Source organism: Oncorhynchus clarkii, chromosome 4 (assembly GCF_045791955.1).
Source record: "Oncorhynchus clarkii lewisi isolate Uvic-CL-2024 chromosome 4, UVic_Ocla_1.0, whole genome shotgun sequence".
Lineage (NCBI taxonomy): Eukaryota > Metazoa > Chordata > Actinopteri > Salmoniformes > Salmonidae > Oncorhynchus > Oncorhynchus clarkii.
Window position 1 is genome coordinate 89576618 of NC_092150.1, and position 13424 is coordinate 89590041.

Below are 13424 nucleotides of genomic sequence, written 5' to 3' on the forward strand. Positions count from 1 at the left end.
TGGCTGTCTCTCCTTCTACTCTGGCTGTCTCTCCTCGCCTCCTCTGTCTGTCTCTCCTCTCCTCCTCTGGCTGTCTCTCCTCTCCTCCTCTGGCTGTCTCTCCTTCTACTCTGGCTGTCTCTCCTCTCCTCTGGCTGTCTCTCCTCTCCTCCTCTGGCTGTCTCTCCTCTCCTCCTCTGGCTGTCTCTCCTTCTACTCTGGCTGTCTCTCCTCTCCTCTGGCTGTCTCTCCTTCTCCTCTGGCTGTCTCTCCTCGGCTCCTATGGCTGTCTCTCCTCTCCTCCTCTTGCTGTCTCTCCTTCTACTCTGGCTGTCTCTCCTCTCCTCCTCTTGCTGTCTCTCCTTCTACTCTGGCTGTCTCTCCTCTCCTCCTCTGGCTGTCTCTCCTTCTACTCTGGCTGTCTCTCCTCCCACTCTGTAGTCAAATGGAAAACACAGGTTGCTTCAGATATAGCATGGGTGAGTTATTATCTACCAAGACTGCTTTCATCTTTGTTTGACGAGTATCACGATTCATTATCATTCATTACTCTTTGTTCAAATCAGTACAGTGGCTATGGGGGGTGGGGCAATGTGTCTCAAGTTGACCCATCTGTTTTTGACCACAAACTGACATCATCAAATATCCTATCGGTCAGGATCTGAAATCTACGCTGAGATTGATGAACGACCGAGGTCTGGTAAGTAGTACGTTTCCTGAAGTCCATGATCAGCTCCTTCGTTTTGTTGACGTTGAGGTTATTTTCCTGTCACCTCTCCGCCAGTGCCCTCACCTCCTCCCTGTAGCCTGTCTCGTCATTGTTGGTAATCAAGCCCACTACTGTTGTGTCGTCTGCAAACTTGATGATTGAGTTGGAGGCGTGCGTGGCCTCGCAGTCATGGGTGAACAGGGAGTACAGGAGGGGGCTTAGCATGCACCCTTGTGGGGCCCCCTGTGTTGAGGATCAGCGTAGTGGAGGTGTTGTTTCCTACCTTCACCACCGGGGGTGGGGGGCCCGTCAGGAAGTCCAGGACCCAGTCGTCAGGAAGTCCTGGACCCAGTTGCACAGGGTGGGGTTCAGATCCAGAGCCCCGAGCTTCAAAAGGAGCTGGGAGGGTACTAAGGTGTTGAACGCTGAGCTGTAGTCAATGAACAGCATTCTCACATAGGTATTCCTCTTGTCCAGATGGGATAGGGCAGTGTGCAGTGCGATGATGATTGCATCGTCTGCGGATCTATTGGGGCGGTATGCAAATTGAAGTGTGTCTAGTGTGGCTGGTAAAAGGTGAGGTGATGTGATTAACTAGCCTCTCAAAGCACTTCATGATATTCATTTAGTTAATTTACCTTTGCTTTCTTGGGTACAGGAACAATGGTGGACATCTTGAAGCAAGTGAGGAAAGCAGACTGAGATTGGGAGAGATAGAATGTGTCCGTGAACACTTCAGCCAGCTGGTCTGCGCATGCTTTGAGGACGCGGCTTGGGATGCCGTCTGTGCCGGCAGCCTTGCGAGGGTTAACGCGCTTAAAGGATTTACTCACGTCGGCTACAGTCTTTGGAAGCATGGATTCCGATTGTTCAGACCTGTGTTGAATAGACCTTAGCACGGGTACTTCCTGTTTGAGTTTCTGCCAATAGGAAGGGAGGAGCAGGATTGAGTCGTGATCTGATTTGCCGAAGGGAGGGCGGGGGAGGGCCTTGTAGCCATCCCGGAAGGGAGAGTAACAATGGTCGAGAATTTTTGATGCTCGAGGACTACAGGCAATGTGTTGATAGAACTTTGTTAGCGTTTTCCTCAGATTTGCCTTCTATGGTCTACTGTATGTTCTATGGTCTACTGTATGTTCTATGATCTACTGTATGTTCTATGATCTGCCTTATGTTCTACTGTATGTTCTATGATCTACTGTATGTTCTCCTGTATGTTCTATGATCTACTGTATGTTCTATGATCTACTGTATGTTCTATGATCTACTGTATGTTCTCCTGTATGTTCTATGATCTACTGTATGTTCTATGATCTACTGTATGTTCTCCTGTATGTTCTATGATCTACTGTATGTTCTATGATCTACTGTATGTTCTCCTGTATGTTCTATGATCTACTGTATGTTCTCCTGTATGTTCTATGATCTACTGTATGTTCTATGATCTACTGTATGTTCTATGATCTACTGCATGTTCTCCTGTATGTTCTATGATCTACTGTATGTTCTATGATCTACTGTATGATCTATGATCTACTGTATGTTCTATGATCTACTGTATGTTATATGATCTACTGTATGTTATATGATCTACTGTATGTTCTACTGTATGTTCTATGATCTGCTGTATGTTCTATGATCTACTGTATGTTCTATGATCTACTGTATAGTCTAAGTTGTAAGTTCCATGACAGCTACTCATGGTGTTGTTGTATGCTTGGTTCCAGTGGTGAAGTATGGAATCGACAGAGATGACATTGTTTTGGGACGGATCCTTGGCGAGGGTTTTTTCGGGGAGGTCTATGAAGGAATGTACAAGAAATCGGCAAGTCTATCTCCTGACACCCTACTCACACAGTCAATTCTAACACCTCAAATGGGTCTAACTAAACACAATATTGATCTCACTGTTTGTGTGGTGTGTGTGTCTGGTCTCTGTGTTTGTGAACCAGAATGGCGAGAGGCTAAGTGTGGCGGTGAAGACCTGTAAAGACTGTTCACCTGACATCATGGAGAAGTTCATGAGTGAAGCAGGTACAGAGCAAATACTGATCACACTTCACCAACTCACTAGCCTTGTGGTTCGAGTGTCCGCCCTGAGATTGAAAAGTTGGGATCCCCGGCCAAGTCATACCAAAGACTGTAAAAATGGGACCCTGCTTGGCACCAGTGGTGTAATTTATTACATTTTTTGCAGACCTCAAAAGTGGTCTCCTGATGTGGTTTAAAAATAGTTTGACGTACCTGTGCGTCAATCTAAGTAACATAATTTAAAAAATCCCAATCAATATCTGAATTAAAAATAAAATAAACGTATGGTCAGCATCTCAATCCACTGCATCCTCCTATGTCGTCCTTCCTCATCTGGTGGAAGGTGGCCGAGCTACAACGATGTTTGTCAGACCAGGAGACATCCTGAAAAATCTTCTGTAGCATCCGAACAGTTTGGCCCTACAAACTGATGTGGAAAGAGGAGATTCTCACGAACACGTCTGTAGCATCCGAACAGTTTGGCCTACAAACTCATGTGGAAAGATGAGATTCTCACGAACACCATGGTGTTCTCCATTTTTCTCTACGACTCCCACAAGTGTTACCGGTAACCACGGTAACTCATACAAATAAATGGAATTATATGGAGGTAGTTTTGTGCCAACAAAAATAAGGGGTTAAATATGTTTCCAAAAAACATTAAATATTTCCTGATCTTTCTTACATGTCCAAGATATAGGACAGAGACTTCAAAACCTTATTCCTTGACAGTCTTTTATTGTCATTAATGAATGTGTTATTCAATGAGATTTTATAGGCTGTAGTAGTAAAGGCCCAATTCAATATTTTATAAATTTTTTAGGCAATATGGGAATTTGTTTTAGGTAATATGGGAATTTGTTTTAGGCAATATGGGAATTTGTTTTAGGCAATATGTGAATTTGTTTTAAGCAATATGGGAGTTTGTTTTAAGCAATATGGGAGTTTGTTTTAGGCAATATGGGAATTTGTTTTAGGCAATATGTGAATTTGTTTTAAGCAATATGGGAGTTTGTTTTAAGCAATATGGGAATTTGTTTTAGGCAATATGTGAATTTGTTTTAAGCAATATGGGAGTTTGTTTTGGCAAAATTAGAGTATATACCCACTTCAAGCAATATGGGAATTTGTTTTAGGCAATATGGGAATTTGTTTTAGGCAATATGGGAATTTGTTTTAGGCAATATGGGAATTTGTTTTAGGCAATATGGGAATTTGTTTTAAGCAATATGGGAGTTTGTTTTGGCAAAATTAGAGTATACCCACTTCAAGCAATATGGGAATTTGTTTTGGCAAAATTAGAGTATACCCACTTCTTGGCACTCAGCATTAAGGAGAGATTGGGGGTGTGGCCCTGCGATAGACTAGTGTCCTGTCCAGGGGGTGTCCTGGTACATCAAGCTGTCTCTCTACAGAAACAGGAGACAGACTAGTGTCCTGTCCCCATTCTGTACATTACCTTGGAAATAATGGACAATGCACCGGGACGAGGCGGAGCCCCCCCCCCATACAAAATGTAAGGAAAAGTTGTATGGTTAAACCTGTCCATTCTCCAGTGATCATGAAGAACCTGAAACACCCCCACATCGTCAGTCTGATCGGTGTCATAGAGGAAGACCCAGTGTGGATTGTCATGGAGTTATACCAGTATGGAGAGGTGAGAACCACAGCCATACTATGTTGTTAGCCATGACACATGGGTGCGTTTGTAAATTTGCTCTGGCTATCTAATCCGATTTCTGAGTGTGCCAGATTGCTGAAATAAGTTATGAATTTACAAACGCTCAAACCCGTTGAGTATGGCCGGTGTGAGTAAAAGTTGGCAAAAAAAGTGTAATTAAATTGTTGCCAGCAGCACAGTTACAGTCACCAACGCTCTGGATAACATGAAAACAGCCTAACCAGCTCTGCTAGGGCGAGTAAAATGGTCAGAGTGAGGTGTTCTTTCATTTATGTCTGGAAGTAGCCAACAAGCTAGCTAACTTTAGCCTGTTAGCTTGGGTGCTTGACTGCAATTGTGAGGTCAGAATGCTCAGATCAACCCTACTCCTCGGGCCAGAGCGTCCAGTGTGCCCTCTGAACGCTCCTAGAGCGAAAAGCTCTCTGGCACTCCAGTGTGAATTAACGAATGCATCCTATGTTGTTAGCCATGACGCTATGTTGTTAGCCATGACGCTATGTTGTTAGCCATGACGCTATGTTGTTAGCCATGACGCTATGTTGTTAGCCATGATGTTATGTTGTTAGCCATGACGTTATGTTTTTAGCCATGATGCTATGTTGTTAGCCATAATGTTATGTTGTTAGCCATGATGTTATGTTGTTAGCCATGATGTTATGTTGTTAGCCATAATGTTATGTTGTTAGCCATGATGTTATGTTGTTAGCCATGATGTTATGTTGTTAGCCATGATGTTATGTTGTTAGCCATGACGATATGTTGTTAGTCATGACGTTATGTTGTTAGCCATGACGTTATGTTGTTAGCCATGATGTTATGTTTTTAGCCATGACGTTATGTTGTTAGCCATGACGCTATGTTGTTAGCCATGACGCTATGTTGTTAGCCATGGCGCTATGTTGTTAGCCATGACGTTATATTGTTAGCCATGATGTTATGTTGTTAGCCATGATGTTATGTTGTTAGCCATGACGCTATGTTTTTAGCCATGACGCTATGTTGTTAGCCATAATGCTATGTTGTTAGCCATAATGCTATGATTTTAGCCATGATGCGTGAATCGTCATGGAGCTTTACCATTATGGCTAAGTGAGACAACAGTAGCCAAAATGAACTTGGAAACACAGATACACTTGACTTATAGCACAATTTCTCCTGTCAGACCTGGGATTCAAACCAGTGACTCTCCAGGCGCTTCTCTACCAGATTCTCCTGCCTGCTAGCTGGTAGCTGCCCTATCATTCTGTTCCATCTGTCTTCCAGCTGGGCAAATACCTAGAAGAGAACAAGCACAAGCTGACCAACATAACGCTGGTCCTCTTCAGCCTGCAGATCTGTAAAGCTCTGGTCTACCTGGAAGGAATCAACATGGTGCACAGGTAGGAGGAGGCTATACGGACACGCCTGGGGTCCCGAAATTGATGACGTGTGTCACGCAGCGAGAGCAGAGTGGGGATAAACTGATTCAGTCGAGTCAGTCATCCCAGCTAGCTAGTTCATGCTTGTGGCTAGAATCTTCAACAAGAATTTGAAAGTTGTCTGTCGAAGTTGGGAGAATGTACAGAATCATTCCCTTTTCACTGGAGTCATTTTTTTATGTAGATGTTAATACCGTAGTTTTACATTTTCGGTGAAAATTACTACAATAAATGTGCTTTAGCTGTCACCCTGGCCTGATATTAGCGTCACCTTCTAAAGCTACTTCCCTCTCCATACTGGCCTGATATTAGCGTCACCTTCTAACTACTTCCCTGTCCATACTGGCCTGATATTAGCTTCTCCTTCTAACTACTTCCCTCTCCATACTGGCCTGATATTAGCTTCTCCTTCTAACTACTTCCCTCTCCATACTGGCCTGATATTATCGTCACCTTCTAACTACTTCCCTCTCCATACTGGCCTGATATTAGCTACACCTTCTAACTACTTCCCTCTCCATACTGGCCTGATATTAGCTACACCTTATAACTACTTCCCTGTCCATACTGGCCTGATATTAGCGTCACCTTCTAACTACTTCCCTCTCCATACTGGCCTGATATTAGCTTCACCTTCTAACTACTTCCCTCTCCATACTGGCCTGATATTAGCGTCACCTTCTAACTACTTCCCTCTCCATACTGGCCTGATATTAGCGTCACCTTCTAACTACTTCCCTCTCCATACTGGCCTGATATTAGCGTCACCTTCTAACTACTTCCCTCTCCATACTGGCCTGATATTAGCGTCACCTTCTAACTACTTCCCTCTCCATACTGGCCTGATATTAGCGTCACCTTCTAACTACTTCCCTGTCCTTACTGGCCTGATATTAGCTTCACCTTATAACTACTTCCCTGTCCTTACTGGCCTGATATTAGCGTCACCTTCTAACTACTTCCCTCTCCATACTGGCCTGATATTAGCGTCACCTTCTAACTACTTCCCTCTCCATACTGGCCTGATATTAGCGTCACCTTCTAACTACTTCCCTCTCCATACTGGCCTGATATTAGCGTCACCTTCTAACTACTTCCCTCTCCATACTGGCCTGATATTAGCGTCACCTTCTAACTACTTCCCTCTACATACTGGCCTGATATTAGCGTCACCTTCTAACTACTTCCCTCTCCATACTGGCCTGATATTAGCTTCTCCTTCTAACTACTTCCCTCTCCATACTGGCCTGATATTAGCTTCTCCTTCTAACTACTTCCCTGTCCTTACTGGCCTGATATTAGCGTCACCTTCTAACTACTTCCCTGTCCTTACTGGCCTGATATTAGCTTCACCTTATAACTACTTCCCTCTCCATACTGGCCTGATATTAGCTTCTCCTTCTAACTACTTCCCTCTCCATACTGGCCTGATATTAGCGTCACCTTCTAACTACTTCCCTCTCCATACTGGCCTGATATTAGCGTCACCTTCTAACTACTTCCCTGTCCTTACTGCAGGACAGCAGTGCTCAGTATTAGTCGGCAAGCAGCAACAAAGGACACATTGTGTGCCACGTTGTTCTGTTACTGGTTTGCAGCACAAAGTCTCGCCACTGATCAGTAGGCATCAGTGACATCCAGATGGTTACTACCAATATTACAAAGTTATTTATTGTGTAGGCTGCTATCCTACTCAGAATATAATCAAGTGGGACGTATCAATTTGGCTACGTTAGTTAGTCCAGTGGGAAGTACGTTGACACAACGCTGTTGTACTGGTCATGCACACCGGCTTATCGTTGCGTTAGCTAATTGGCACCCAGAAGGTGACCAATACTTACAAGTCATTTCTCCCTCCCTCCCTCACCCATCAAAATAAACATCCCTTTCTTTTAGTGAGTATTAACTAGCGCAATGATGCTGTTGTTGCCAGCTAGTCAGCATAAACAAGCTAGCTGGGAAGGGCTCATCACTGACGACTGAACTGAACCGAATCATCTCAGCTTGACTCTCATACGTCATCAATTTGGCGGCCATCTTGACACCCATATTCCATGTCGGCCACCGTATTTCTCTTCAGAAAACGCTTCATCACACTCTTAGACATGTAATAATACATACACAGAGTGTACAAAACATTAAGAACACCTTTCTAATATTGAGTTGCACCAACCTACAAGGTGTGGAAAGCCTTCCACAGGGATGCTGGCCCCATGTTGACTCCAACGCTTCCCATAGTTGTGTCCAGTTGGCTGGATGTCCTTTGGGTGGTGGACCATTATTGATACACACAGGAAACGAGTGGGATGTGCCTGGCTCCTACTAACATACCCCTTTCACAGGCATTTACTGTATATCTCTATATCTTACCCCTTCACCCTCTGAATGGCACACATACACAATCCATGTCTCAATTATCTCCGAGGCTTAAAAATCATTTAACCAGGTCTCCTCCCTTTTCATCTACACTGATTTGAAGTGGATTTAACAGGTGACGTCAATAAGGGATCATAGGTTTCACCTGGATTCACCTGGTCAGTCTGTGTCATGGAAAGAGCAGGTGTCAATGTTTTGTTTACTCGGTGTCGATGTCCACGATGTAAAGTAGTATTGCTGCCCCATGTTGTTTATATTTAGTGAACCTTTGTTTAACTAGGCAAGTCAATTAAGAACGTAATTCTTAGTTACAATGACGACCTACCAAGAGGCAAAAAGCCCTTCCTGTGGGGACGGGGGCTCGGATTGAAGGTGTGGGACAAAACACACATCAGGACAAGAGAGATACCACAGCACTACATGAAGAGAGACCTAAGACTACAACACAACATGGCAGCAACACATGATAAACACAGCATGGTAGCAACACAACATGACAGCACAGCATGACAACAACACATCATGGTAGCAACACAACATGACAACACAGCATGACAACAACACATCATGGTAGCAACACAACATGACAACAACATCATGGTATCAACACAACATGACAACAACATCATGGTATCAACACAACATGACAACAACATCATGGTAGCAACACAACATGACAACAACATCATGGTAGCAACACAACATGACAACAACATCATGGTAGTAACACAACATGGTAGCAACACAACGGTAGCAACACAACATGACAACAGCACAACAACACAGCATGGTAGAAACACAGCATGACAACACAACATGGTAGCAACGCAGCATGACAACACAACATGTTAGCAACACAGCATGACAACAACATGGTAACCCCACAACATGTTGTGTCCCCACAGAGACAAAGCACAGGTTTTGACAGCCACGTTGACACCCATAATTCCTCTAACCCGGAGAACAGGGTCTTGTTCATTAGAGCACACCGTAGCAAAACATCTTACAACAGATGACGAAAAACCCGTGTTCTTATTGGACAACGTCAGGTAGTACCTCCCTGTTTCAACTAACCTGTTTACTGTGTCCCAACAGGGACATAGCGGTGAGGAACGTGCTGGTGGCCACAGCAGACTGTGTTAGGCTGGGAGACTTTGGTCTGTCCAGATACATCGAGGAAGAAGAGTATTACAAGGGTATGGGGAGAATCTCAATGTCCTTTCCTTGATTCCTCACGTCCTCTCACCACACCTCATTGTTAAAACCCATTGGATGGGAGGGACTTCTGACCTGCTCATCCAATTGGGTTTTGAGAAGGAGGCGAGAGGATGCAAGGAATCAAGGAAATTACATTGAGATTCTCCTATGTTGTGGTCTGTCTGTGTTCTCTTAAATACTGGCCTCACACTGGCTAAATACGTGTATATACAAAACATTTTCACTGTCTTTCTGCGTCACTTCCACAGCCTCAGTGAGCCGATTACCTATAAAATGGATGGCTCCAGAATCCATTAACTTCAGACGCTTCACAACGGCTAGTGATGTCTGGATGTTTGGTAAGTCTGTTGACATGTTTTGGGGGATACTTTGCTCTTGCAGTATTTCTGTGTGTGTGCATGTGAATAACAGTATCTCTCTCTCTCTCGCTCTCTTCCTCCTCCATCTATCTTACTCTCTCCCTCTCTCTTCCCACTCCATCTCTCTTTTACTCTCTCCCTCTCTCTCTTCCCCCTCCATCTCTCTCTTACTCTCTCGCTCTCTTTTACTCTCCCCATCTCTTACTCTCTCTCTTCCCCCTCCATCTCTCTTACTCTCTCTCTCCCTCTCTCTCTTCCCCCTCCATCTCTCTTACTCTCTCTCTCTTTTACTCTCCCCATCTCTCTCCCTCTCTCTCTTCCCCCTCCATCTCTCTTTCTCTCTTTCTATTTTACTCTCTCCCTCTCTCTTCCCCCTCCATCTCTCTTACTCTCTCTCTTTTACTCTCCCCATCTCTCTCCCTCTCTCTCTTCCCCCTCCATCTCTCTTACTCTCTCTCTTTTACTCTCCCCATCTCTCTCCCTCTCTCTCTTCCCCCTCCATCTCTCTTACTCTCTCTCTCTTTTACTCTCCCCATCTCTCTCCCTCTCTTTCTTCCCCTCCATCTCTCTTACTCTCTCTCTCTTACTCTCCCCATCTCTCTCCCTCTCTCTCTTCCCCCTCCATCTCTTAATCTCTCTTTTACTCTCTCCATCTCTTTCTTTCTCTCTCTCTCTTCCCCTCCATCTCTCTTACTCTCTCTCTCTTTTTTACTCTCTCCATCTCTTTCTTTCTCTCTCTTTTACTCTCTAGATCTCTCTTTCTCTTACTCTCAATTTCTCTCTCTCTCTCTTTCACTAGTGATCGCTGAGCCTAGGGTCAGGATCTATCTCTGTTTTGTATCTCTGACAGAGTAGAGACAGAGTATTATATTTTGAAGCCAAATAGCAATTTAGTTTATTCTGTGTTGGTTTCATTTTCCCAGTTTGTCAAGTAGGAGGTTTTCATTTCTGTAACAATTTGATTATTATCCAAACACACAGGGAAATCAGAGTTGTTTAGTGTTGTAAACAGCTGACATTGGGGACTCTTTTCAGGGTTCAGCTCTTGGGATTCCAGTGCTTTTGAATTGTAAGGATGTTTTGGGGCTTAATTTCAAATATTTAGAATTTAAAGGGAATCTTCCGAGTTCCGCTTGGCACATACAACAACACAGAGTTACAAATGGAATAAACAAAACATACAGTCAATAATACAGTAGAACAAAAGAAAACAAAAAGTCTATATACAGTGGGTGCAAATGAGGTAAGATAAGGAAATAAATAGGCCATGGTGGCGAAGTTATTACAATATAGCAATTACACATTGGAATTGTAGATGTGCAGAATATGAATGTGCAAGTAGAGATACTGGGGTGCAAAGGAGCAAGATAAATAAATAAATACAGCATGGGGATGAGGTAGTTTGGATTGGTTATTTTAAAGATGGGCTATGTACAGGTGCAGTGATCTGTGAGCTGCTCTGACAGCTGGCGCTTAAAGCTAGTGAGGGAGATATGAGTCTCCAGCTTCAGTGATTTTTGCAGTTCGTTCCAGTCATTGGCAGCAGAGAACTGGAAGGAAAGACGACCAAAGGAGGAATTGACTTTGGGGTTGACCAGTGAGATATGCCTGCTGGAGCGTGTGCTACGAGTGGGTGCTGCTATGGTGACCAGTGAGCTGAGATAAGGCGGGGCTTTACCTAGCAGATACTTGTAGATAACCTGTAGCCAGTGGGTTTGGCGACGAGTATGAAGCGAGGGCCAGCTAACGAGAGCGTACAGGTCACAATGGTGGGTAGTGTATGGGGCTTTGGTGATAAAACGGATGGCGCTGTGATAGACTGCATCCAGTTTGTTGAGTAGAGTGTTGGAGGCTATTTTATAGATTCTATCGCCGAAGTCGAGGATCGGTAGGATGGTCAGTTTTACGAGGGTATGTTTGGCAGCATGAGTGAAGGATGCTTTGTTGCGATATAGGAATCTGATTCTAGATTTAATTTTGGATTGGAGATGCTTAATGTGAGTCTGGAAGGAGAGTTTACAGTCTAACCAGACACCTAGGTATTTGTAGTTGTCCATGTATTCTAAGTCAGAGCCGTCCAGAGTAGTGATGCTGGACGGGCGAGCAGGTGCGGGCAGTGATCGGTTGAATAGTACGGTATTTCCTCTGACACATTGGTGTGGCTGGCTTCCGGGTTAAGCGGCATTGTGTCTAGAAGCAGTGCGGGTCATGTTTTGGAGGACTCATGGTGTCACGACTTCTGCCGAAGTCGTTGCCTCTCCTTGTTCGGGCGGTGCTCGGAGGTCGACGTCACCGGTCTTCTAGCCATCATTGATCCATTTTTCATTTTCCATTGGTTTTGTCTTGTCTTCCCACACACCTGTTTTCAATCCCATTCATTACCTGTTGTGTATTTAACCCTCTGTTTCCCCTCATGTCTTTGTCAGAGATTGTTTATTGTCAGTGTTGTGTTTATTGTATAGGTGTGCGACGGTGTCCTCGTACCCATGTTTGTTTATATCTGTTCTTATTTAGTGTTATGGAGCATGATACGTGGACATTCATTAAGACTCCATTTACACTCCGTTTGACTCTCCTGCGCCTGACTTCCCTGCCACCTATACACACAACTCTGACACATGGCTCTCGACCTTCCTCTGTTTTCCATCTAGAACATTCCATTTCTCCCAGAACTGGTTTCCATCCATGGAGTCTTCCTCTAAATCATTTGAAATATGATAGAAAATACTAGATATTAGGAGCTCATAATTTTTACCAGCTGCTCTCTCTCTCTCTCTCTCTCTCTCTCTCTCTCTCTGTCTCTCTCTCTCTCTCTGTCTCTCTCTCTCTCTCTCTCTCTCTCTCTCTCTCTCTCTGTGTGTCTCTCTCTCTCTCTCTGTGTGTCTCTCTCTCTCCCTCTCTCTCTCTCTCTCTCTCTCTCTCAGTCTCTCCCTCTCTCTCTCTCTCTCTCTCTCTCTCTCTCTCTCTCTCTCTCTCTCTCTCTCTCACACTCTCACTCTCACTCTCACTCTCACTCTCACTCTCTCTCTCCCTCCCTCTCCATAGCGGTGTGTATGTGGGAGATCCTGAGTCGAGGGCAGCAGCCTTTCTTCTGGTTGGAGAACCGTGACGTCATCATCCAGCTGGAGCAAGGCATCAGACTACCCAAACCTGACGACTGCCCTCCTGCCCTCTACTCCCTCATGACACGCTGCTGGTCCTACAACCCCCGCGAGAGACCCTCTTTCACAGAGCTGGTCGTTAAGATCAGGTACTGACTGCCATTGGCCTGGCTTGGCTATGTTCTGACATCTGATTTGAATATGGTCGTGGTTGTTATTAAACCACAAACAACTTGCCAATATGAACTTTTTCTTTTCACAGTGACGTCCATCAGATGGAGAAGGAGCAGGAGGCAGAGCGAGAGAGGGACAGAAAACGCCCCATCATGTTCTTTGACACCAAGTTCAAATTCAACGAGCCTCCTCCTAAGGTAGTATCCTACACACACACACACACACACACACACACACACACACACACACACACACACACACACACACACACACACACACACACACAGTTAGCCTTGTGGGGACACAATTCAGTCCCATTCAAAATCCTATAATCACTAACCCCTAACCTTAACCAAAAACCTAACCTTCACCTTAATC

The 13424-nt window shown here is 44.5% G+C and overlaps 1 protein-coding gene across 1 annotated transcript in view; it reads left to right on the forward strand.

The window, feature by feature from the left end:
• The window catches only part of LOC139407430 (protein tyrosine kinase 2 beta, b), a 46265-nt gene that overhangs the window by 25551 nt on the left and 7290 nt on the right, over window positions 1-13424 (forward strand). Inside the window, exons 13-22 of the mRNA XM_071151215.1 lie at window positions 421-458; window positions 638-679; window positions 2416-2513; window positions 2641-2722; window positions 4276-4376; window positions 5664-5779; window positions 9290-9390; window positions 9661-9750; window positions 12817-13021; window positions 13135-13243. Of these exons, the coding sequence (XP_071007316.1) occupies window positions 421-458; window positions 638-679; window positions 2416-2513; window positions 2641-2722; window positions 4276-4376; window positions 5664-5779; window positions 9290-9390; window positions 9661-9750; window positions 12817-13021; window positions 13135-13243 (982 nt within the window). The remainder of the gene's footprint in view (window positions 1-420; window positions 459-637; window positions 680-2415; window positions 2514-2640; window positions 2723-4275; window positions 4377-5663; window positions 5780-9289; window positions 9391-9660; window positions 9751-12816; window positions 13022-13134; window positions 13244-13424) is intronic.